This window comes from Podarcis tiliguerta (genome assembly GCF_965153285.1).
Source record: "Podarcis tiliguerta genome assembly, chromosome: 3".
In the NCBI taxonomy this organism is placed as follows: Eukaryota; Metazoa; Chordata; class Lepidosauria; order Squamata; family Lacertidae; genus Podarcis; species Podarcis tiliguerta.
Genome location: NC_139536.1, coordinates 1,768,181 through 1,790,215, shown reverse-complemented (window position 1 = coordinate 1,790,215; position 22,035 = coordinate 1,768,181). Strand labels below are relative to the sequence as shown.

General features: G+C 51.7%; 1 protein-coding gene and 1 long non-coding RNA gene across 2 annotated transcripts in view; both read right to left on the bottom strand.

Moving 5' to 3' along the window:
• LOC310674053 overlaps window positions 1–22,035 on the bottom strand; it is a 220,604-nt gene that overhangs the window by 76,314 nt on the left and 122,255 nt on the right. The window lies entirely within an intron of this gene.
• Window positions 11,334–22,035, bottom strand: part of KCNK3 (potassium two pore domain channel subfamily K member 3) — a 112,367-nt gene continuing 101,665 nt past the window's right edge. Inside the window, exons 2-4 of the mRNA XM_083432788.1 lie at window positions 15,684–21,272; window positions 12,794–15,313; window positions 11,334–12,528 (exon numbers count right to left, since the gene is read on the bottom strand). Coding sequence (XP_083288914.1) covers window positions 20,365–21,272 — 908 coding nt within the window. The 3' untranslated portion in view covers window positions 11,334–12,528; window positions 12,794–15,313; window positions 15,684–20,364. The remainder of the gene's footprint in view (window positions 12,529–12,793; window positions 15,314–15,683; window positions 21,273–22,035) is intronic.

The following is a 22,035-nucleotide window of genomic DNA, read 5'->3' as shown; positions in this document are numbered from 1 at the left end:
TATCCAAATTGGTGACCATCCTATTCCTCCATGGGTCTCATTATTAAACATTTCCTGCTGCATCTTTTATAGCAGGGCTGTTCAAGCTGTCGACCGTCATCAACAGGTCAATCCCCAGTTGACCGTGGTCGATCGAGGGATCCTTATCATTTGCCTTGTTTATAATCCTGTGTCCGCCCGCTCCCCCCCCCTCACTCTTTCCCTGTGTTGCATTTTTTGGGTGTGCCTTTCTTGTCTGCTGTAGAGCTGCGTTTGGCTGTTAGCGGCTGAGTTGCAGGTGAGCGATTTATTGCAATTCTGCACTCTTAGTTTTTTTAAAAAAGCTCCTTAAGTGTGGAAGCCCCCCCCCAAAAAAGGTCAACAACTTTGAACTCCCCCCCCCCCAAAAAAAATGGATAGATCACTGCCAGGTTTTTTTCTGGGAGTAGATCGCAGTCTCTTGGGAGTTGTACGTCCCTGTTTTATAGTAATCTAGATTCCCCACCCCACCCTGAATCTTTCAATATTGAGCCTCAGTTGATGTCCATGAAAGAGGAAGAAAAGCATTACTCTCTCTGCTTTCTTCATGCCATGCATAATTTTAAAAACTTCTATCATGTTGCCTCTGAGTCACCTTTTCTTCTTAATCCTTTGAGTTGCCCTTTTTCTGAATGTTTCCCAACTCTACAGCATCCTTTTTGAGGCGAGGCAACCAGAACTGTACACAGTGTTCCAAATGTGGTCACACCATAGATTTGCACAACAGCATCAGAATATACTGGCAGTTTAATTTTCAATTCCTTTACAGTGGTACCTCTGGTTAAGAACTTAATTCATTCCAGAGGTCTGTTCTTAACCTGAAACTGTTCTTAACCTGAGGTACAACTGTACAGGTACTTGTGATGCTGAGATTGGAAGGTGCCTGTTTCACAGGAGCTGCACCCTGGGCCAACATCTTCATCGAGTCTTCTGTTACAACCCCAAAGTCTTGCTCCTAGTCCATCACATCCAGGTCCCATGAATCTGAAACTGATTTTCCAGACCAATTCAATCGGGGTTTAGGCCCAACTGCTCCTGTTGATGAGAGAGAGGGTGGAGAAACGTGTCCTTGTTAATTCTCCTTGGCCTCTCAGTGGCTTTTGATACCACTGACCATTGTATCCTTTTGTATCCCATTGTGGATGGTCCACAATCCTTGGACCATTGTGTCCAAGCTGAGGATGGATGACATCATTTTGTGGTGGTCCCAGTCCTACTTGGATGGAAGCTTCCAGAGGGTGATATTTGGGCCCCATGGAGCCTTCAATATGAGGTTCATCAGGGCTCAATTTTATCCCCTCTGCTGCTACATGAAACTGCTGAGTGGGTTCGTCCAGAGTTTTGGAGTAGTATTGTCTACTTCTCCTTTACATCTGGAGGTGAGGCAGGGATGTGACTTGCCTCAGTAATGGACTGGATGATGATGATGATGATGACGACAACAACAACAACCATGCAGAAGGTCGCAGGTTCAACTCCCAGTATCTCCAGGTAGGTCTGGGAGAGAATCAGAGAATCATCAAATTGCAGAGTTGGAAGGAACCTACAACCCACTGCAATGAGGTTTGGAGGTTTTTAAGAAGAGGTTGGATGGCGGGTTGGACTAGAGGACCCTTGGAGTCCCTTTCAACTCTACAATTCAACAACAACAACAACAATAAATTATAATAATAGTAATAATAATTTATACCCTGTCCATCTGGCTGGGTTTCCCCAGCCACTCTGGTCGGCTCCCAACAGAATATTAAAAACACAATAAAACTGTCAGGGGTTCAGGAGCAGAGGCACAGGAGAGGGAGGAAATGGAGAGCGAAGGGGAGGAGTCCGAAGGAAATGTCAGCGATGACAGCGATCCGAGGTCTCGGAGTCTTTCCAGTGAATCGGAGGATTCACAGAAAGGGGCTCCCATGGTCAGGGCAAGGGGAGTGCCCAGGGGGGCACTTCAGGGAGAAGGGGCCAGAGGGGACTCAGAGAGCAGCAGCTGGAAATCTGGACCAGCGTCCACACCAGAGGGAAGTAGGGGGGAGGAGTCCCAGGCATCGGGATCAGGCGGCGCGCTACCAGCGGGAGAACATGAGGCAGGGTTGACCACGCCTCCGTCAGGGAGCGAGGAAACGGTTAAGAGGAAGGTTAAACGCGCGCGCGCGCCAAGTTCAAATGTACAGGAAGGCGGCACAGTTGGCAGCCCGGGTAGGGAGCCAAGTCCTAAAGCCCGCCGAAGAGAGCGGGAGGAGTCAGGAGGGTCAACGTCTGCGTCAGAGGAGTCCAGGAGGGAGGAGACCCCGGGGGGCAGCAGGACCCAGAGGAGAAAGGAGAGAAGGAAGAGGTGGAGTAAGATTAGAGTCTTAAACTGGTGTACAGGGGGCGGAGATTCAGACGGAGCTTCGCCGGTCTAGACTCTAGACGTAGAGCTGGGGCGCTGAGGCTTGGAAATGGAAACTATTCTTCAATAAAGACTTTGATACTTTACTACCGGCTAGCGTTGGTCCTTTGTGAGCTGGGACCAGGAGCCAGCTCTGACAGTAAGCTCCGTCTCCAAGTTTTGGCACCAAGAACCTCGCCACGTGAGTCGACGCAGCGAGGGCAGAGGAGGGGTGCTTCGAGAGCTCACACAAATCAGGCAAGATGACTCCAGAACAGCAACTGACAGAACTGCGAAATGCAGTAACTCAACTCAACGCGGAGGTACGGGCCTCCAAGAAAAGGGAAGAGGAAATGGATGCCGCCTGCAGAGATCTCCGAACCAGGTTGGAAGCGCTCACTACACTGGGGCAAATGGGACCCAAGTCAGAGGGCATTGGCCTGGGGAGAAGGGGAGGCAGTCTGGTATCTCATTTCGACGGGAGTTTACAGCAGTACCCCAACTTCAGAACCGACCTGCTGTTTGCGCTGGATCTGCTAGAAAAAGACTTTAGAGATGAGAGAGAGAAAGTGGGGTTTATCTTGTCCCATTTGCATGGGGAGGCCAAAACGTGGCTGAGGAATTTATGGAGAGATAATGATCCGGCGCTCCAAGATGCGAAGGCTTTCATTAAAGCAATGGATTCGTGTTTTTTATCAAAGATAGACATCGACATTGCCAGAAGAGACATACACGGGCTTAAACAAGGCAGAGCCAGTGTGAGGCAGTACCATGCACGCTTTTTTGGCTTAGTTCATGCACTGGGATGGGAGAAAGATTCTGCTCCAGTGAGAGACCTCTTTTGGGAAGGCTTGAATGCAGATGTAAAAGCTGAGATTGCAAGGGGAGAGAGGCCAAAGAACACTCAGCAAGTGGTCCAGAGGGCGCTGGAAATTGGGGTGCGCCTGGAGGAACGTCCTTGGAACAGAGAAGAAGGACGTTGGGGAAGGGCACCAGCCAGAGCACCTCCCTTCTCTCCCAGAGAAGCAGCGCGTGCGCACTCCACGCCCTCGCAGGGAGGGGGAGAAGAACCGATGGAGATCGGAGGTGCCAGGGCTCAGTCAGCTACCAGAGCCCTAACACCGGGAGCAGTCAAAACGAAGCCTCCTAGAGGGAACAGGAAGTGCTACATCTGCGAGAGTGCTCAACACATGGCGAAAGAGTGTCCCCAGAGGCTCCACAAGCACACTGCAGCCTCGGCAACAGTCACAGACGCAACTCAACAGGGAACACCGCAACAGGGAAACGACGGAGTCTGGCTGGAGGAAGAGGCACTGGGGTCCAGCCAGACAAGTCAATGAAGCAATCCCCAGCAATTTTGCAGCCCACAGACCCCCTCCCACCCAAACCAGTGGTGCAGCTTACAGCGTCTCTCCAACTGCCCAATGGACGCACTCTGGAAGTGCCGATCACCATTGACTCCGGCAGCAACGCCGACTTTATAGGACTGGATTTCATTCAGCAGCACAATATACCACTACTACCAGCCACGCTGCCCCTGAAGGTTGTCACGGTGGATGGCAGAGAATTGTTGGGGGGGCAGGTGGTGCAACAAACGCAGCCAATGGTGATGCGGATTGGAAATCACCGAGAAGTCATCAGCTTCAATGTCACCCACCTGTCGGACACGCCGGTAGTCTTGGGCATGAGTTGGCTGCACAGGCACAGCCCAGCATTGGCGTGGTACCAGCGCCAACTGACCTTCGGCTCCTCCTATTGCGCGGAACATTGCATCCTACCTAGCCCGGAAGAGGGAGGGGAAGACCCGCAGCTACAATTAGGCACGCTGCAAGCAGTGCCACGCAAGTACGCAGCGTTTTTGGAGGTTTTCTGCAAGAAAGAAGCAGACAAGCTGCCTCCCCACAGGCCCTACGACTGCAAGATTGACCTTCTGCCAGGGGCGACGCTGCCAACCGGGAAACTGTATTCAATGTCTGAAGACGAGCTGCAGGAGCTCAGGGAGTTCATAGACCTCAACTTGAAGCGCGGTTTCATCCGGGAGTCGAAGGCAGTGGGGGGCAGTCCTGTATTCTTTGTGAAGAAAAAGGGCACGCCCCAAAAGAGGCTTGTAGTTGATTTCAGGCTCTTAAATTCCAAGACCAAGCCCACGGCCTTTCCTATGCCCAGAATAGATGACCTGCTCGCAACGGTGAGGAAAGGACGCGTTTTCACAAAGTTGGATCTGCGAGGGGCGTACAACCTGATTCGCATACGGGAGGGAGACGAGTGGAAGACTGCCATGTTCACGCCCCTGGGCACCTATGAATACAGAGTTATGCCCTTTGGTTTACAAAATGGCTCTCACTGTTTTCAAGCCTTCATGCATCACGTCCTGGCGGGTCTCCTCTACAAGACATGCGTCTGCTTCTTGGACGACATCCTGATATTCTCAGAATCAGAGGAGACCCACGAGGGAGACGTCAAGGAGGTTCTGCAGAGACTGCAGGAGCATCGGCTGTACGCCAAGCTGGAGAAGTGCCAGTTCGACAGGAAGGAGGTGGATTTCCTGGGCTACAAGTTGTCGGACAAGGGGCTCGCCATGGACAGCGCCAAGGTTCGCGCAGTGTTGGACTGGAAGAGCCCGCGCAATCGGAAGGAGGTCCAGCGGTTTGTGGGTTTCGCCAACTTTTACCGCAAGTTCATCAAGGGGTTCATGATGCAGACAGCGGCCATTACCGACACGCTCAGCTCCAAGAAGAAGAAGTTCATCTGGACGGAGCAAGCGGAGCAGTCCTTCCAGAACCTTAAGCGTCTCTTCTCGTCCGAAGAGCAGCTACTGCATGTGAATCCCAGCAGACCAATGAGAGTTGAAACGGACGCCTCAGACAGAGCCGTGGGCGCAGTACTGTTGCAGCAGGACGCGCATGGGGACTGGAGACCGTGTGCCTTCTACTCTAGGAAGCTCAGCAAGTCAGAGCAGAACTACACCATCTGGGACAGGGAGTTGCTGGCCATTCATGCAGCATTCAAGGCGTGGCGGCACTTCCTCATCGGAGCCAAACACACAGTGCAGGTTCGCACGGATCATAAGAACCTGGAGTACTGGCATACGGCAAGGTTCCTGAACCAGCGGCACATCAGATGGGCGGAGTTCTTTGCGGATTTCGACTTCAGGATAGAGTACATCCCAGGCGACAACAACATCATGGCAGATGCACTGTCCAGAAAGCCGCAATACCTCGAAGAGGCGGCACCAGCAGCGGCCAAGCACATTTTCGCACCGAAAGCGTGGGCGTGCGCTTCAGCAACCGTGGACCTGGATGCGGTCCGTCGAGCGCTGCAGGAGGACCCCTTCGCACAAGCCAAAATGGAGGAGGTGCACAAGGGCACGGTGAAGGACGACGAGTTCCAAATACGTGATGGATTGCTCATCCGCAGAGGGGCACTCTATGTACCGGGAGACGACCTCCGCGCGAAAGTACTGCAGCAGTTGCACGACGCACCCACCGCCGGGCACTTTGGCAAAGAGAAGACGGCAGAATTAGTTGCCAGAGATTTTTGGTGGCCCAAGATGCGGGGGGAAGTTGCGGAGTACGTCTCGAGGTGCGACACCTGCCAAAGGGCCAAGTCAGTGCACAAACCTCCGGCGGGAATGCTCGAACCGCTGCAGACACCGAGCGAACCATGGGAGAGGGTGGCCCTGGACTTTGTCACGGATTTACCCAGCTCGAGGGGTAAAACGGCAGTGCTAGTGGTGGTGGACATGTTCACCAAAATGGCCCACTTCATTCCGTGCGCGAAGGTGGCCACGGCGGAACAGACCGCCAAACTGTTCATAGACCACGTCTTCAGGGTGCACGGTCTGCCACGGTCGATCTTGTCCGACAGGGGGCGACAGTTCATCTCGAACTTCTGGCAGAAGCTGATGGGTTTCCTGAACGTCAAGATCAACCTGGCGTCGGCGAGACACCCGCAGACCAACGGACAAGCGGAGCGCGTCAACGCCATCATGCAGCAGTACCTGAGATGCTATGCAAATCAGCAGCCGGCAACATGGGTGGACTACCTGCCGCTCGCTGAGTTCGCCTACAACAACACGAAGCACGTGTCCACGGGGGTGACACCGTTCTTCGCCAACAACGGGAGGCATCCCAGAACCTTCCCGGGATTAGAGAGACTGGGGGAGGGGGAGCCACAGGCAGCGGAAGTCTTAGCGTCAGAATTGCAGGAAGTTCACGAACAACTTAGGAGGCAGTTAGAACTTGCAAAGCACGCATACAAACTGCAGGCTGACAAGCACAGAAGGGTCGGGGAGGACATACAGGTGGGAGACTGGGTGTGGTTAGCGGCCCAAGCAGTGCCGACCAGATCATTAGCGAAGAAGAAACTCGGACATAAGCAGCTAGGACCTTACCAAGTTGAGGCACAAATCAATCCAGTGGCCTTCCGGTTGACACTTCCGGAGGGATCCAGAATGCACCCAGTGTTCCATAGGTCAGTGCTCACGCCCTACAAAGCACCTCACCGATTTCAGGCACAGGGCACGGCACCAGACCCGTATAGGGAGACGCCCCCAAGGAGGGAGTCGCCAAGAGGGGAGCCCATCAACCAGGTCACAGAGATTTTAGACTCGAGATGGGGGGAAGAGGGAGTAGAATATTTTCTCGCCAGTGAAGGTACCCTGGCCAGCGCCAACCGTTGGGTGCCGGACTATGCCCTGGACGAGCCTCTTCTCAAGGAGGAGTTTCATGCCTTGTTCCCACACAGGCCCATGCCAGCCGAGTATTTCGACGACTGGCTTTTCACACCCACGCTTTCAACCAGCACATTCCAGGGGTTCACCTCGGACGAAGAACCGGCAATAGAAACACGTTCCCCGGAGGGATCGCCCTCGGGGTTTGCCTCAGACCGCTCGTTTTGGTGGGACGATCGACCAGAGGAGCGGTGGAGCAGGAGGTGGCTGGGGGGTCCTTGGCAGGCAACGGACCCAGAGGTGACAGAGGGAGAGATGGACATGGACGTGCTGGGGGAGGACGTTGGGTTCGAGCACGGCGGCACAGAGATGGAAGCAGAGGAAATCGAGGTCGGCGAGAGCACGGAGGACGAGCCGGACTTATCCGGCTGGATGCACGCCACGGGGGACGAACTGTATCCGCCATTCACCCCCACAACGACGGAGCACCCAGCACCCACACCTGAGGAAGGGGAGGGGGGAAGGGGGGGCTTCGAGGGGGGGATGGATGTCAGGGGTTCAGGAGCAGAGGCACAGGAGAGGGAGGAAATGGAGAGCGAAGGGGAGGAGTCCGAAGGAAATGTCAGCGATGACAGCGATCCGAGGTCTCTGAGTCTGTACAGTGAATCAGAGGATTCACAAAAAGGGGCTCCCATGGTCAGGGCAAGGGGAGTACCCAGGGGGGCACTTCAGGGAGAAGGGGCCAGAGGGGACTCAGAGAGCAGCAGCTGGAAATCTGGACCAGCGTCCACACCAGAGGGAAGTAGGGGGGAGGAGTCCCAGGCATCGGGATCAGGCGGCGCGCTACCAGCGGGAGAACATGAGGCAGGGTTGACCACGCCTCCGTCAGGGAGCGAGGAAACGGTTAAGAGGAAGGTTAAACGCGCGCGCGCGCCAAGTTCAAATGTACAGGAAGGCGGCACAGTTGGCAGCCCGGGTAGGGAGCCAAGTCCTAAAGCCCGCCGAAGAGAGCGGGAGGAGTCAGGAGGGTCAACGTCTGCGTCAGAGGAGTCCAGGAGGGAGGAGACCCCGGGGGGCAGCAGGACCCAGAGGAGAAAGGAGAGAAGGAAGAGGTGGAGTAAGATTAGAGTCTTAAACTGGTGTACAGGGGCGGAGATTCAGACGGAGCTTCGCCGGTCTAGACTCTAGACGTAGAGCTGGGGCGCTGAGGCTTGGAAATGGAAACTATTCTTCAATAAAGACTTTGATACTTTACTACCAGCTAGCGTTGGTCCTTTGTGAGCTGGGACCAGGAGCCAGCTCTGACAAAAACATCAAACACAAAAAACTTCCCTAAACAGGGCTGCCTTCAGATGTCTTCTAAACGTCAGATACAGTGGTACCTCTGGTTATGTACTTAATTCGTTCCGGAGGTCCGTTCTTAACCTGAAACTGTTCTTAACCTGAAGCACCACTTTAGCTAATGGGGCCTCCTGCTGCTGCCGTGCCGCCGGAGCACGATTTCTGTTCTCATCTGAAGCAAAGTTCTTAACCCAAGGTACTATTTCTGGGTTAGCAGAGTCTGTACCCTGAAGCGTCTGTAACCCGAGGTACCACTGTAGTTGTTTATCTCTTTGACATCTGATGGGAGGGCGTTCCACAGGGCGGGCGCCACCACCCAGAAGGCCCTCTGCCTGGTTCCCTGTAACTTGGCTTCTCACAGGGAGGGAACCACCAGAAAGCCCTCGGAGGTGGACCTCAGTGTCCAGGCAGAACTATGGGGGTGGAGACTCTGGATCATCTATTCCAACCCCCTCCAATGAAGGAATCTCAGGTAAAGCATCCGTGACAGATGGCCATCCAACCTCTATTTGACCACCCAGTCTCGGTTTTAAAACCTCCCAATAAAGGAGAGCCCACCATCTCCAAAGGGTATCCCTTTCACTCTTACCATCAAAAAGTTATTCCTAGTGTTTAATCAGAATCACCCTTCTTATAGTTTGACTCCGTTGGTTCGGGTCCTCTGCAGCAGCGGAAAACAAGCTTTCTCCATCATCCATGGAACAGCCATTTAGATATTCTAAGATGGCTCTCATACCACTTCTCTGACTCCTCTTCTCCAGATCTCCATGCACGTCCGGAGCATGGAAAAATGGCCTAGTTCTGCAGATAGAGAGAGGGCGAAAGTGATGTAATCCCTGACCCCAATGGAAGAGAAAGATCTGAGGATGGACATCAGGACAGAGATACCCCATCTCATTCTCATGTGGAATGTGGGCAAAGCATTTCCATAAGAGCTGGGATTCCTTTAAAAATATATAAAGCATTCAAATGACTTAATTTGACCATTGGGTTCAAATTTTGATGTTGGGATTTTGAAAGCAAAATGTGACCTAGGAACTGGAGAGGTTCCCCTTCCCCTGTTCACATAATTTGATTTAATGACTGATTTGCAGAATGGTGAGCCTGGTTTTCAAATAAAGAAGTACCGTATTTTTTGCTCTATAAGACTCACTTTTTCCCTCCTAAAAAGCAAGGGGAAATGTGTGTGCGTCTTATGGAGCGAATGCAGGCTGTGCAGCTATCCCAGAAGCCAGAACTGCAAGAGGGATTGCTGCTTTCACTGCGCAGCGATCCCTCTTGCTGTTCTGGCTTCTGAGATTCAGAATATTTTTTTCTTGTTTTCCTCCTCCAAAAACTAGGTGTGTCTTGTGGTCTGGTGCGTCTTATAGAGCGAAAAATGCGGTGAATAAATAGAAATTTCAAATCAAATTTAGATTAAAATACAGAACTAAAATGACAACTGAAAATAGACAAGTAATAAACACAATAAAGCACAAAAGAAATATTACCTTTCAAGTACCAGGGACACGATGGAACGATGCAGAGCAAAGGCACATAGGAAGACAATAAAACGTTGGATGGAAGGTCATCCAGTTGTCATCTGGGGCTGTTGAAGAAAAGGCCCTGCTAGTTTGGGGAAATAAATCCGGACTCCACAACGATTTGAATCTGCTGCATTAGCTGACCTTAAATGTTGGGGCAATTCACAATAATATTTGGGAATGGACTAAATTCAACTGAATAACTGAATATAATTAATAGTAGGAAACTGATTAGGAGACATTGCAAGATTTGCAAAGCAGCGATTGGATACTGTGAAACGCTGGCTGTTACTTCACATCTTTGAAGTGTGTAATTTATTCATACATTCACTTAGAAAAATGTATGGACCATTTCCATCATAAAAATCTCTACGTGGGGTACACAGAAAAGGAATTATGAACAAAACATGGATAAAATCAGCAACACTTGAAAAGCAAAAAATTGCAAAGCAATTATATCAAGAAAACTGTTAGTAGACATCTGGGATTATTAAAAAAAATTGCATTACGTATATGGCACAATTTCCTCCCCCTCTCTCTGATACAAGATATTGTCTTTTCACATTTGCTTATATGCTAAAGCTTTGCAATAGAGAAACCCATCTGCTGCTGCATGTCTGCTGGCAAGATCCTGTGCAGTGTTGGTTGCTACCGGGAAGAAGCATTGCATGTCAAACGTTGACGTTGAATATCAAATATTGGCCAAATATCCAGCCATTTGGAAAATGCTTGCCATCAGGGTTTGCAAAGGGAGCATTTGAAGAACAAATTTCAACCAACGTGCTGCCATCTGCCTTATTGCAGGGCAGATTCGAGGGTAAACCGTACGTGGAACGAGTCTGCCCCTGCAGATTGATGGAGGTAGAAACTGTCTCTCATGCCTTGTTACGCTGCTGTTTCTACGGGGATCTACGCTCGGTATTTATCACTCCTGTTACACAAAAATCTCCAAATGGGTCCGAACTTCAATATCTAAAACTCCTGGTAGAGGACAAGGATCTAGAGATCACGCTAAGGGTGGCCAAATTCTGTGTGACCGCCATAAAACCTAGGGAACAAGCTGTACTACCAAAATGATTAGGGTTTTAAATGACAATTTTAGGTTTTATTTTAGTGATCAAGATTTTAACTGCCTCTATATCTGTATTGTCTCTGTTATACCCAATTGCAATTCAATGTATTCCTGTGGTGTTTTATGATTTTCCTGATACTATAAGTGAGCCGGAACTGGTCTGTGACTGTAATAATAAAATTCAATTCAACCAGTTTCAACGTACAAGACTCTGCTATCCTACTCAGAGAAGTGGCTCTGTTTCCCAGCACACCTGAGCTTCAGCAATAATAACCCACAAAAGCAGCACATCTCAGATGTCTAGAAAGAGAGACTGGTTCAAAGAACAGAGGGAGACAGCCGATCTTGAATTCAGACTTTATTTTGTTTCTAAAATGAAATTAAAAGAGCAGTACAAATATGCTTTGGCATGAGAAAGAGAGAAGATTTGTCCGGGAGCATTTTATTCCACCCCCACCCCCCAACTCTTTATTTTTCTATGGGTGAAAAAAACCCTAGCTAAGAATAAAATTCTCCCCAATTGCTCGGAAGCAAGTTCCCCCCTGCAATACCTTTGCAAAGAGATCACGTCTACATCGATATGGTGTGTACATAGCGTCATTTATAATAAATAGCTCTTCTTTAAAATCCCATATCTAACATTATATACAATGTTGTCAAGTATTAGAAATGCGGGGGGGGGGGGTTAATCTTCGCCTGTGAAAAAATAGCAAAATGCAGGGTCACCTTTGCAACTTTGCAAGCCGAAACACCGGCTCGATCCATTTCGCCCGTGACCTTTGAATTCTGCCCCCAACCCCCAAAATACCCTAATAGTCCAAGTGGGCTGGCCCATAAAATGAATAGGAAGAGGAAGGGAATATTGCCGCAGGGTTCGGTCCTAGTCTTGAGCATCTCCCCAGCCTGATTGCCAGCGTCTTGCTGCATCGGTCATGCAACTGCAGCATAGAATAATAGGACTGTAAAGTTGGAAGGGACCCCTGGAGGTCATCCAGTCCAACCTCGATTTGCAATGCATCTCACACTTAGGTTAGTTAGGCTGGGATTTCTTTTCACCCCCCAGACTTGACCCACCGCCTTTGGTGTGCAGCGTTAGCCGGAAAAGGAAAGCGGAGCGGCTCTTTGGCAAAGAAGAGGCGTAGCAACGGGCAGGAGCAGCGTACCAGTGCCAGCGCAGGAGGCTACGGGTTCGAGTTCCGACCAGGGACACATCCGGAGGCTTCGCCTTTTTGCATTTGGCAGACTTCATTCTTTCGCAGCGGAATATTGCAACAGGATAGAAGGCCAGCTTTTTGCATTTTGCCACCTGTTTTGAATTCCTGGATTTATTTTTGCAACAAAGCATTTCCCTTTGATCAGTGTTTTAGGATCGGTTTGCCCATCAGAGCAATGGGGCAGTGTGAAGAAACATCTGGCACCTCCCTTTGGCTTGCTTAGTGGCCTTGGCCCTCCCAGTTGCATCTCAGCCAGGATTGCAGGTGGTTAGACTGGATGATCTTGGGGGGTCCCTCCCAACATTACAATTCAATGATTCTGTCTACTGTCTTCTGAGAGCCAGTGTGGTGTAGTGGTTAAGAGTGGTAGTCACGTAATCTGGGGAACCGGGTTCGCTTCCCCGCTCCTCCACCTGCAGCTGCTGGGTGATCTTAGGCCAGTCACACTTCTCTGAAGTCTCTCAGCCCCACTCACCTCACAGAGTGTTTGTCGTGGGGGAGGAAGGGAAAGGAGAATGTGAGCCGCTTTGAGACTCCTGAAGGGGAGTGATAAAGCGGGATATCAAATCCAAACTCTTCTTCTGCTTCTACCCTCTTCCCACCCCAGTCGCACTATAAACCATTCGCCCAGTCCCAATGATTTCTCCCATCTGGTTGTGGGAGAATCATTGCAGCTCTTAAGCTGTAAGAATCATAGAACTGTTGAGTTTGGGTGGGGGATACCAGGGATCATCTAGCCTGACCCCTTTGCCATGCAGGAATCTCAGCTAAAGCACACTTCCTTCTGCACACGTACATTTCCTCCACTCTTTCCAGGCATGGCTCACCCTTTATGTGGGATGTGAAACACAAGAGCAGTCAAGTACAACATTCCTAGAGTGAACATGTTTACACATGGGGAGGAATGGTTGTCCAGCCAGCAGGTGAACTTCCTGTTTCCTTCTGGGCTGGGGCAGACTTCCTCTACATGGGACTAGAGGTGGGTGTGGCCTCACCTGTGCAGGTAACGACAAAAGCACAGGCAGGGCAGCCATCTCTCTCTCTTTGACTACATGCATCGAAGAAGCAACATCTGCTTAGCCAAAGGGACTGTCTCCTTATGAGATAGTTTCCAGGTGTATGCTACTTTTCTAAGCTAAGTCTGCCTTCTGGGATCCGACTGTGAACAGAATGTGAGTGAGTAAACCCTTTTTATACTTTTATAGAAGACTGTGTTGTGTCTTATCTTTTGTGAGGGACTAAAGGGGGAATTACCAGAACAGTTATTATAGAGGCTTTAGTGAGCCTGAGCAAACGCATCCGCTGAGAGTTTAAAAAGGGGGATGTTACTCTGCTAAATTGTGAACTTTTTACCACAAGTTGGAAAGGCTGTAATCAGACAATATATCCTCTCCTGCATCCCTGAACATTCCCACACTTAAAACCTCAATGACCGAGCACCCCCCCCCCTGAAAACTCGATCTCTAAAGCTGAATCGGAGCAAACAGCAATGGGCAGGAAACCTGAATTGACGTTTGCTCTGATAATGCACTCAAGAGTGTTTCTTTTCGTGGGGGGAAAGATGGAGCTTTAAAGCACAGAGCAGTGTCAAGAAAGAGCTGGTTGAAAGGTACATGTGGCCAAGCCCCCTGAGACAGCTTTCAAATGCCACTCTCATTCATTGCTTCTGGGTGTTGCAGCTGAATATTATCATTTTTCTGGTTTCTATCTTTATTCCCCCGTCACCAGTGAAGCCCTGCGGAATTCCCCCTGCAGTCGAGGAATTCAGCAAAAGTCCCTGATTTCGAAGCAGGAATGGGAAATAACTCTAAAAACACATTTTTTTTCATAGACAGCAGCCTGCCCGGCTAATTCGTTGCAGCAGAATCGCTTCTGATAGCTCAAGGAACCAGACCGTGAACCCAGATGCGTTGATGAGGGGGAGGTCTTATTATTCTGAGATAACAACCCTGCAAGTTGCTTCCATCTCAGAATAATTAGGAGGCTCTGAGTTTAAAACTGGGGGTGACTAGGGGCTCTTGATCTGCCTTGGTTTCATCTCGCGCCAAGTGCGGAAACTGCGCCCATTTCCTTGGATGTGCAGAGGCGGGTGGAATTTAGGATTTCCCCGGAAACAAGCAGTGGATCAAGAATAAGGAGCCTGGATGGAAATAATCTGGGGTTCCCTGCACCCACATTATTGTGTGTGTGTGTGTGTGTGTGTGTTTGTGTCCTGCTGTCTGAACATGGAGAACCTCAAACTACCGCAAAATGACCCTGGCTTGGGTCATTCATGTTGCACGTAACTCAATGTTAAGTCCTGTTGAGCTCAATAGGACTTAGAAGCATAGAGTTGCAGAGTTGCAAGGGACCCCCAAGGCTCACCTAGTCGAACCCCGTGCAACGCAGGGATTGCGGCTTGTAAATTGAGACTCATTTCTCCCGGCGCAGCTCAGATGTATGTGACTCATTGTCTCTAGTGTGGGGCTCTACTGTTAAGAGTGTGGGATGTGATACATAAGGAGCAGTCAAGTACAACATTCCTCGTTTTCCTAGAGTGGACATGCAGGGGGATGTTTGGTCCAGCCAGGTGAATACTTCCTGTTTCCTCCTGGCTGGAGCATCCTTCCTTTGCATGTGACTGAATGTGGGTGTGACCTTACCTGTCCAGGTAACAAAAGGACGGGTCACACAGCACACTCTCTCTTTGACGCCATCCATCGTTGGATCAGCTTTTTAGCTAGAAATGCTCTGTTGGCTTCCTGCCAACAGAGGACACTAGGATTATCCCCATATGGGGTACATCCACATGTACATATTTGTAACTAAGTCTGCCTTCAGGGATCCAACTGTGAACAGAATGTGAATAAACTACTTTACACAAGATTGTGGCGTGTTTATTCTTTTAAGAGGGATATAAGGGAACTTACCGGGAACCTAATAGTGAGAGGCTCACACGAGCCTGCAACCAGCTACCTGTTGTGTGTTTAAAAGGGGAAAGTGAAACTCTTCTAAGTTATAGAACTTGCTAGCACAAGTTAGGAAGGATATTAATAAACAAGATATCCTCTCCTGCCTCCCTGAACATTCCCACAAAGCGAACTATAGTGATCAACACACATTTGAGGTTCACTATATTGCAGGGTTGGGTCGTGGGTGGCGCTGTGGGTTAAAGCCTCAGCACCTAGGGCTTGCCGATCGAAAGGTCGGCGGTTCGAATCCCCGCGGCGGGGTGCGCTCCCGTTGTTAGGTCCCAGCGCCTGCCAACCTAGCAGTTCGAAAGCACTCTCAGGTGCAAGTAGATAAATAGGGACCGCTTACTAGCGGGAAGGTAAACGGTGTTTCCGTGTGCGGCTCTGGCTCGCCAGAGCAGCGTTGTCACGCTGGCCACGTGACCCGGAAGTGTCTTCGGACAGCGCTGGCCCCCGGCCTCTTTGAGTGAGATGGGCGCACAACCCTAGAGTCTGTCAAGACTGGCCCGTACGGGCAGGGGTACCTTTACCCTTTTTATATTGCAGGGTTATGGGTATAACCATAAAATTGGTTGCAAGGGACCCTCAAAGGTCATCCAGCCCAACCCCCTGAGATGCAGGGATCGCAGCAAACTGATGGTATTCAGGACAATTTTATAATATGACTTTTCTCGTGGTTGTGCTGTTTAGCCTATTTGTTAAGCTGTTTCGTTAACAGTGCTTTATCGAAGGAGGTTGTTTTACCGATGATTTGTTGATTATTTTACATGATTTATGTTGTAATTGCGGCGTTCCATGATGGTATTATTTATTGTACGTAAGGCGCTTTGTGACTCGGGTGAGTTCAAAGCGGCGTACAAATATAAAAATGAAATAAAATGGATGAAAGCACATCAGGGGAGCTTTGATGGACAGAATAATAAACTTGTCTTGCCTCCTGTGGACAAACAGATATTCTCAGGCATCGATCAGGGATTTTCCAAGGGGATGGGGGCAAAGGAAAACACAGAAAGAGAGAGAGCAAGTTAACACCCCCCAAAAAAAAAATTTAGAAAAGCACCTGTACATTATGCCTCCTATCTCAGGTTCTACAAAGGCTAGAAACTTATTCTTGATTTTTTGAATGAAAAATGGGGATCTGGGGATTATAGTTCATATGGAGGGGGGGGAACTGCCCTCTTTGTCGTCCTGGGGGCACCCATATTTTCAAGGTCTCATGAAGAGGGGTATTCCTGAGGGATTAGAACAGGCTTCCTCAACCTCGGCCCTCCAGATGGTTTGGGACTACAACTCCCATGATCCCTAGCTAGCAGGACCAGTGGTCAGGGATGATGGGAATTGTAGTCTCACAACATCTGGAGGGCCGAGGTTGGGGAAGCCTGGATTAGAACCACAGAATCGTTGAATTGTGGAGCTGGATGCGACCTCCATGGGAGTTGTTCACACAAGACGTAGATTCACAGTCGCCCAGGTATGTGTTGCCGGGTGAATGCAGTTCTCCGTTGTGAAATGTTGCCTTAAAAAGGCAAGGAATTAATGAGGAATGCTGGGAAGAACACAGATAGGCGAAAATGCTACATGACTACAGCTCCCATAATCCCCAGCGGCTGGCCGGGGATGATCGGAACTCTAGACTGGCATTCTCAGGAGAGGAGGGTTCAAAGGCCAGGGACACAGGAGGAGCGCAAGACGTCCCTACCATGTTTCAGTTTCAGCAAATGCCATCTCTGAGGTCCTGAGCTGGGGCTTCACTGTGTTCCCAGTGCTGAAACTGAATTGCGAAGGAAGTGCATCTGAGCATGTGCAGAGCGCCTGCCCGGAACTCGTCCCTGGAACCCTGGACAGCCACTGCTAGGCAGCATGAGGGTTCCTGTGCTGGGCTGAACCCTGGCTTTTCTCAGTACCAGATTCCTGACTTCCTGGGATCCTACAACCCAGATTTTGCTCCTCTTGGATCAGGGTTTCCAGGGACAATTGATCCTCTGCTTGAGAAACTGTGGCTCATTTAAGCCAGCCGGCAGATATTGCTTTCTCGCCTCCCTTCTTACTCCCAGGTAATGAAATGCGTGAGGGAAGATCTCATTTGCTCCGTGCCTCCCCTCCCCCTCCCCGTTAAGCCACTATTGCTTAACGACGTGGGATGGGCATGATTGACAGCGGCGAGAGCAATATGCTCGCTTAATGCTTCCTGGCCTAATTCTGCCTCCTAAGAGGCCTGTACAGCTTTGCCAAAATGGACGGATCAGAAGAGAGGTTTTTATTGAGCGGGGCCGTGAATTGCACACATGCACACACGCATGCAGAAAGATGCATTTCTTTCCGCACCCTCCTTCCGAAAAGAGCCCAGGGATCGTTCCTCCTCCATCGACCCATCCATCTTCCCCCTCCATGCTTTGCCACTCTGGAACCAGCCACAGGGCACCGGGCGGCATCCCAGAGGGTTTGTCTGCAACCCAGCCGGCCTCGACTTCCTCCTTTGCCTACGTGACGCTTCGCGGGTTGCCTCTGCCGGCGCGGCTGGGGTCACATGGGCAGAAATATAAAAAGCTTTCGCCTAAGACCGTCTTAGCCTAATTTGCTCGCTGGTGCGTGAGCCTGTTTTACTTGGGAAGCAGAGCTGGACTGTGATTCTCTCTCCCTCTCTCTCTCTCTCTCTCTCTCTCTCTCTCTCTACTTTCCTCCCAGTTCCCTCCGCTGCACCACACACAGAGTGCTCTGCACACCAATGTTCAGCAAATGTGCAGAAGGAGAAGCAACGGATGCTTGGGAGAAAGTTAATGCTTTAGCTCCAGAGGAGGCCACGGACGGAGGGCGAGGTCAGTGGAACTTGCCCCAGGAAGGGAGAGAATGCGGACAGGGGTTTTCCACCACCACCATCACTCAGAAAGAACAGCGGCCTCTAGGGCCAGCCCCAAACATTGCACTGCCCAAAGGGAGTGGCAAGATGGCGTCCTCTCCCGGACCGACCTAGGAAGTTGGAGATGGAAGAGAAGTGCCACGACCCCTCCTCCTCCTTTGCAACCCCTCGCCCACTGCCACAACTTCCGCCATCTGAAACAACGACAGTGGTACCTTGGTTCTCAAACGGAATCCGTTCCAGAAGTCCATTCCACTTCCGAAAACGTTCAACAACCGAGGCGCAGCTTCTGATTGGCTGCAGGAACTTCCTGCACTCAACTGGAAACAGCGTTGAAGGTTCGGCTTCCGAAAAAGGTTCACAAACCGGAACCCTCATTTCTGGGTTTGCGGCGTTCGGGAGCCAAAACGGACGAGTACCAAGGCGTTTGACAACCAAGGTACGACTGTGATATAAGATGGGGGACACATCCTGCACAACTGTCCTGTTTTAAGTGGGACATCCTGAATCTACAGACGTCACCCCGGCTTCTGATCCCAACCTCTAAAATAGATGTCCTATTTTAGCACCAGTGCTTTGGTCGCCCCAGAGCATGGGGCCAAAAGCCACACTTCTGGGGTCCCACACAGTGGCAGCACAAGTCTGTTGGCTCACACCAGAGGCTGGAATCGACTCTACAGTTCTATGATTCTAAGAACCAGAGGCCACTCCAGGAAGCCCCATTTCTATGCCACTTTTTAAATTCTGCTCCAATAAGGCAGGTAAATAGTATCATCGAGTCGTAATTTGAATCCAATGCCAATGAACTTTTAATCTTTTTTTAGAGGAAAATAAATCACAAACTGGTGTGGAATCATGGAGAACTGAACTGGAAAAGATGAGAAACCAAAACGGGCAGATCGGATGCTTCACTGATCATGTGTTTCAGCTCTTGGGGAGAGTTGGCAGAGGGAGGGGGCCACTGGTCTGGCTGACCCCAGACCATTCTAGCATGCCCCCAGTGCCTTCGCAGGTTCTTTCCAAGGCCATTGGCCAACATCAATGGTGGAAATTTGGCTGGTTTTCCAACAGAAACAACTGGCTGTTGGGGTCAATGGGCTTCTCACTGGCTCATTTTTGCCTGCTAAATACCCCTCTTTTGTATGGCTACTGCATTTTTGCAGGAAAACAGCCATTCCTAGAAAAGTGGGAATTTCTTGGGTGCAGGGGTGATGGGTAGGAGCTTGCCCCCACAAGTCAGGACGTTGCTGGCATGATCCTGCGCTGTGCCTAAAGAGCAATGCAACCGCCCTCCAAAACAGAGACGGATTTGAGAGGAAGCTGTGGGGGCTGAGGGCAAAAAGAGGGAGGGGGTAGGTCAAGACTGGGGAGATATGGGGCACAGCTCTGAGCCCCGTGGAGCAGGACTTGGGTGTTTCACGGGCTTCATGTACTCTTGCATAAAAGGTCTTCTCTGCAAGGAAGGGCAAGTTCATCCGCGTTGCGGAAAACACACAAGCCCAGAGGTGCGCGACCCAGGAGCTGCTTTGCACGGCCTCATCCCCTGAAGTGGAGATCGCCCTGAATGAATGGGATGCAGCACATCAGTGGCCGCCTATGGCCACCCAAGCGCCAACACGCACCATTCGTAACTGAAGACATTTGCACACTTAGGGTCAGAGTTCCCTGCCCCGTATCCAATGCACAAACCCCTCCGCACAGGGGAGAAAGGAGATAACTCACCCCTAAAATGAAGGGAATGAAATGAATGGCGTGGGGTGACCCAGAACTTAATTTCCCCCCATTTATTGGCCAGGGGTGGGGAGAGATGCTATGTCCTTCCATCAGTCTACACAGAGGTATAAATCACACTCAGCCAGGAGAGCCGCCGCCCCACTTCATCCCATACCCCACTCCCGTAGGGGGGGACACCCCGATTTTCAAGTTTCACATTTTTGTGGAGCTGCTGCAACTGGGAGCATTCAGAAGTGCGGCCGGCGGGACTCCCTTCCAGGGAAGAATGGGCCCGAAGCAGCTGACCCCTCTGGAGCAGCTTGACCTCCATATCTCACCTCCCCCCTTTCTGCAGCTGAGCCCCCTCCGAGCTCCCCATGACTTGGTTTCCCTGTGACCCAGGGAGCCAACCCATCTCTTGCTCTGTCTTCCTAGGCTCACACGCACGACGCCCGGCCCAGCTGCCGACTCTTCCCTTCCCTTTAGATTGTCACCTGTATGAATTTTCAGTTATGGTGGGCACCGTTCCTTCCCTTCCTGGGGTCTCTGCCTGCCTATCTCCCCACCCCATCCCCACCGGTCTCCTCCGCCTCCCCTTCCTCTGCCATGTAGGACAGTCCCGGAGAGGGTCTCGCCAGCCTTCAGACCGAGCTGCGCCGCTTCATGAGTCCCTGGAAGGCGGAGAGGCTGTGCAGGCCCGTGGAGACCGAACTGATGGCCGAGCGCTGGGCGTTGCAGAAGCACCGGTTGGGCGGCGTCTCGGGGTACCGCCCCGGAGACGAGTGGCTCTGTTCCATGCAGGTGTCCGAGGTGGAGAGGTCCCTGGGGATGATCATGGGAATGGAGTACTGCAGCTTCTCCCGGCTCTTGTACCAGAGGCAGGAGCACATGGACTGGAAGTGTAGGACCTCGGCATAGACGTTCCGGAGGCCCCCCCGCCCCCCGGCCCCGCTGCCCACCCCCACGCCCCCCAGCGCGGCGGCCGTGGAGGACGCCGTGGTGTCCGTGGTGTGGACGCTGCTGGCTTGCCCGTTGCGGCTGAGCAGCGCCCGGTGCTCGGCGTCCCTCTTCTCGTCCTCGGCGTTCATGGTCATGAAGCGCAGCACCACCAGGTTGAGGAAGGCGCCGATCACGGTCAGGCCGGTGAGGATGTAGATGAAGCTGAAGGCCACGTACTGGGGCTGAGTTTGCAGGGCCTGCTCTTTCTGCAGGGCCACATAGTCTCCGAAGCCGATGGTGGTGAGCGTGATGAAGCAGTAGTAGTAGGCTTGGAAGAAGGTCCAGTTTTCGTAGTAGGAGAAGGCGGCGGCCCCGATGCAGAGGGTGCTGATGCAGGAGAAGAAGCCGATGGTCACCATGTTGGCCATCGAGACCTCCGGCCGCCTCATCCCAAGGCACTTCTTGATACGGTGCAGGAGGTATCTCACCAGAGTGTTAATCCTCTCCCCGAGGCTCTGGAACATGACCAGGGTGAGCGGAATCCCCAGCAGGGCGTAGAACATGCAGAAGACCTTGCCGCCATCGGTGCTCGGGGCCGCGTGGCCGTACCCTGCGGAACAAAGACACAAAGCAGAGGCAAGCCCGGTCAGTAGCGCCTCGCGGGTTACGGGGACCGGTCGCTGGCGGGGAGGAAGGTGGAGAGAAGGGCCTCCCGCCTCCTCGTCTGGGCTCGGCAGGCAGGCGTGCTGGGAGTTGCCTCCTCCTCCTCGTCCAAAATGGCAGCCGGAGAGAAGGGAGGGGAGTCGGGACGGGCGCCGCTCTGGCCTGCAAACTCGGTGGTGGTGTGTCTGGGCCACGGTCCTCCTCTTCCGGTCCATGTGCTCCTGCTTCTGGTACAAGAGCCCGGAGAAGCCACAAGGCTCCATCGCCATGATGATGCTGTTGCCGCCCATGCTGCCACCCCATCCCTCCAGCCTGGGCACGCAGCAGAGCCACACCACCAAGTCTGCAGGCAGGAGCAGCGCCCACCTCAAGCAAAGCGAGGGGGCAAAGGGGGGAAAGTGAGGGTCAGGGACGTGGGGGTTGGCATTGTCGTAGGGCTCACCGTATGGGGCATGGAGGGCTGTGTGGGGAGGAGAAAGGGATGGGCCAACGGAAACATGGAAGGGTGGAGGGGGGAATCGGAGGGGAACAAAGTCACGGAGTGTGGTGTGGCTATGCAAAGTGCCCGAGGTGTGCTTCCCCCACAGACTGGTATATTTCGTTATTTATTGTAAAGTACAGTCATACCTCATGTTGCGTCCGCTTCTGGTTGTGTTTTTTTGGGTCGCGGACTGCTGAAACACAGAAGTACCAGAACGGGTTACTTCCAT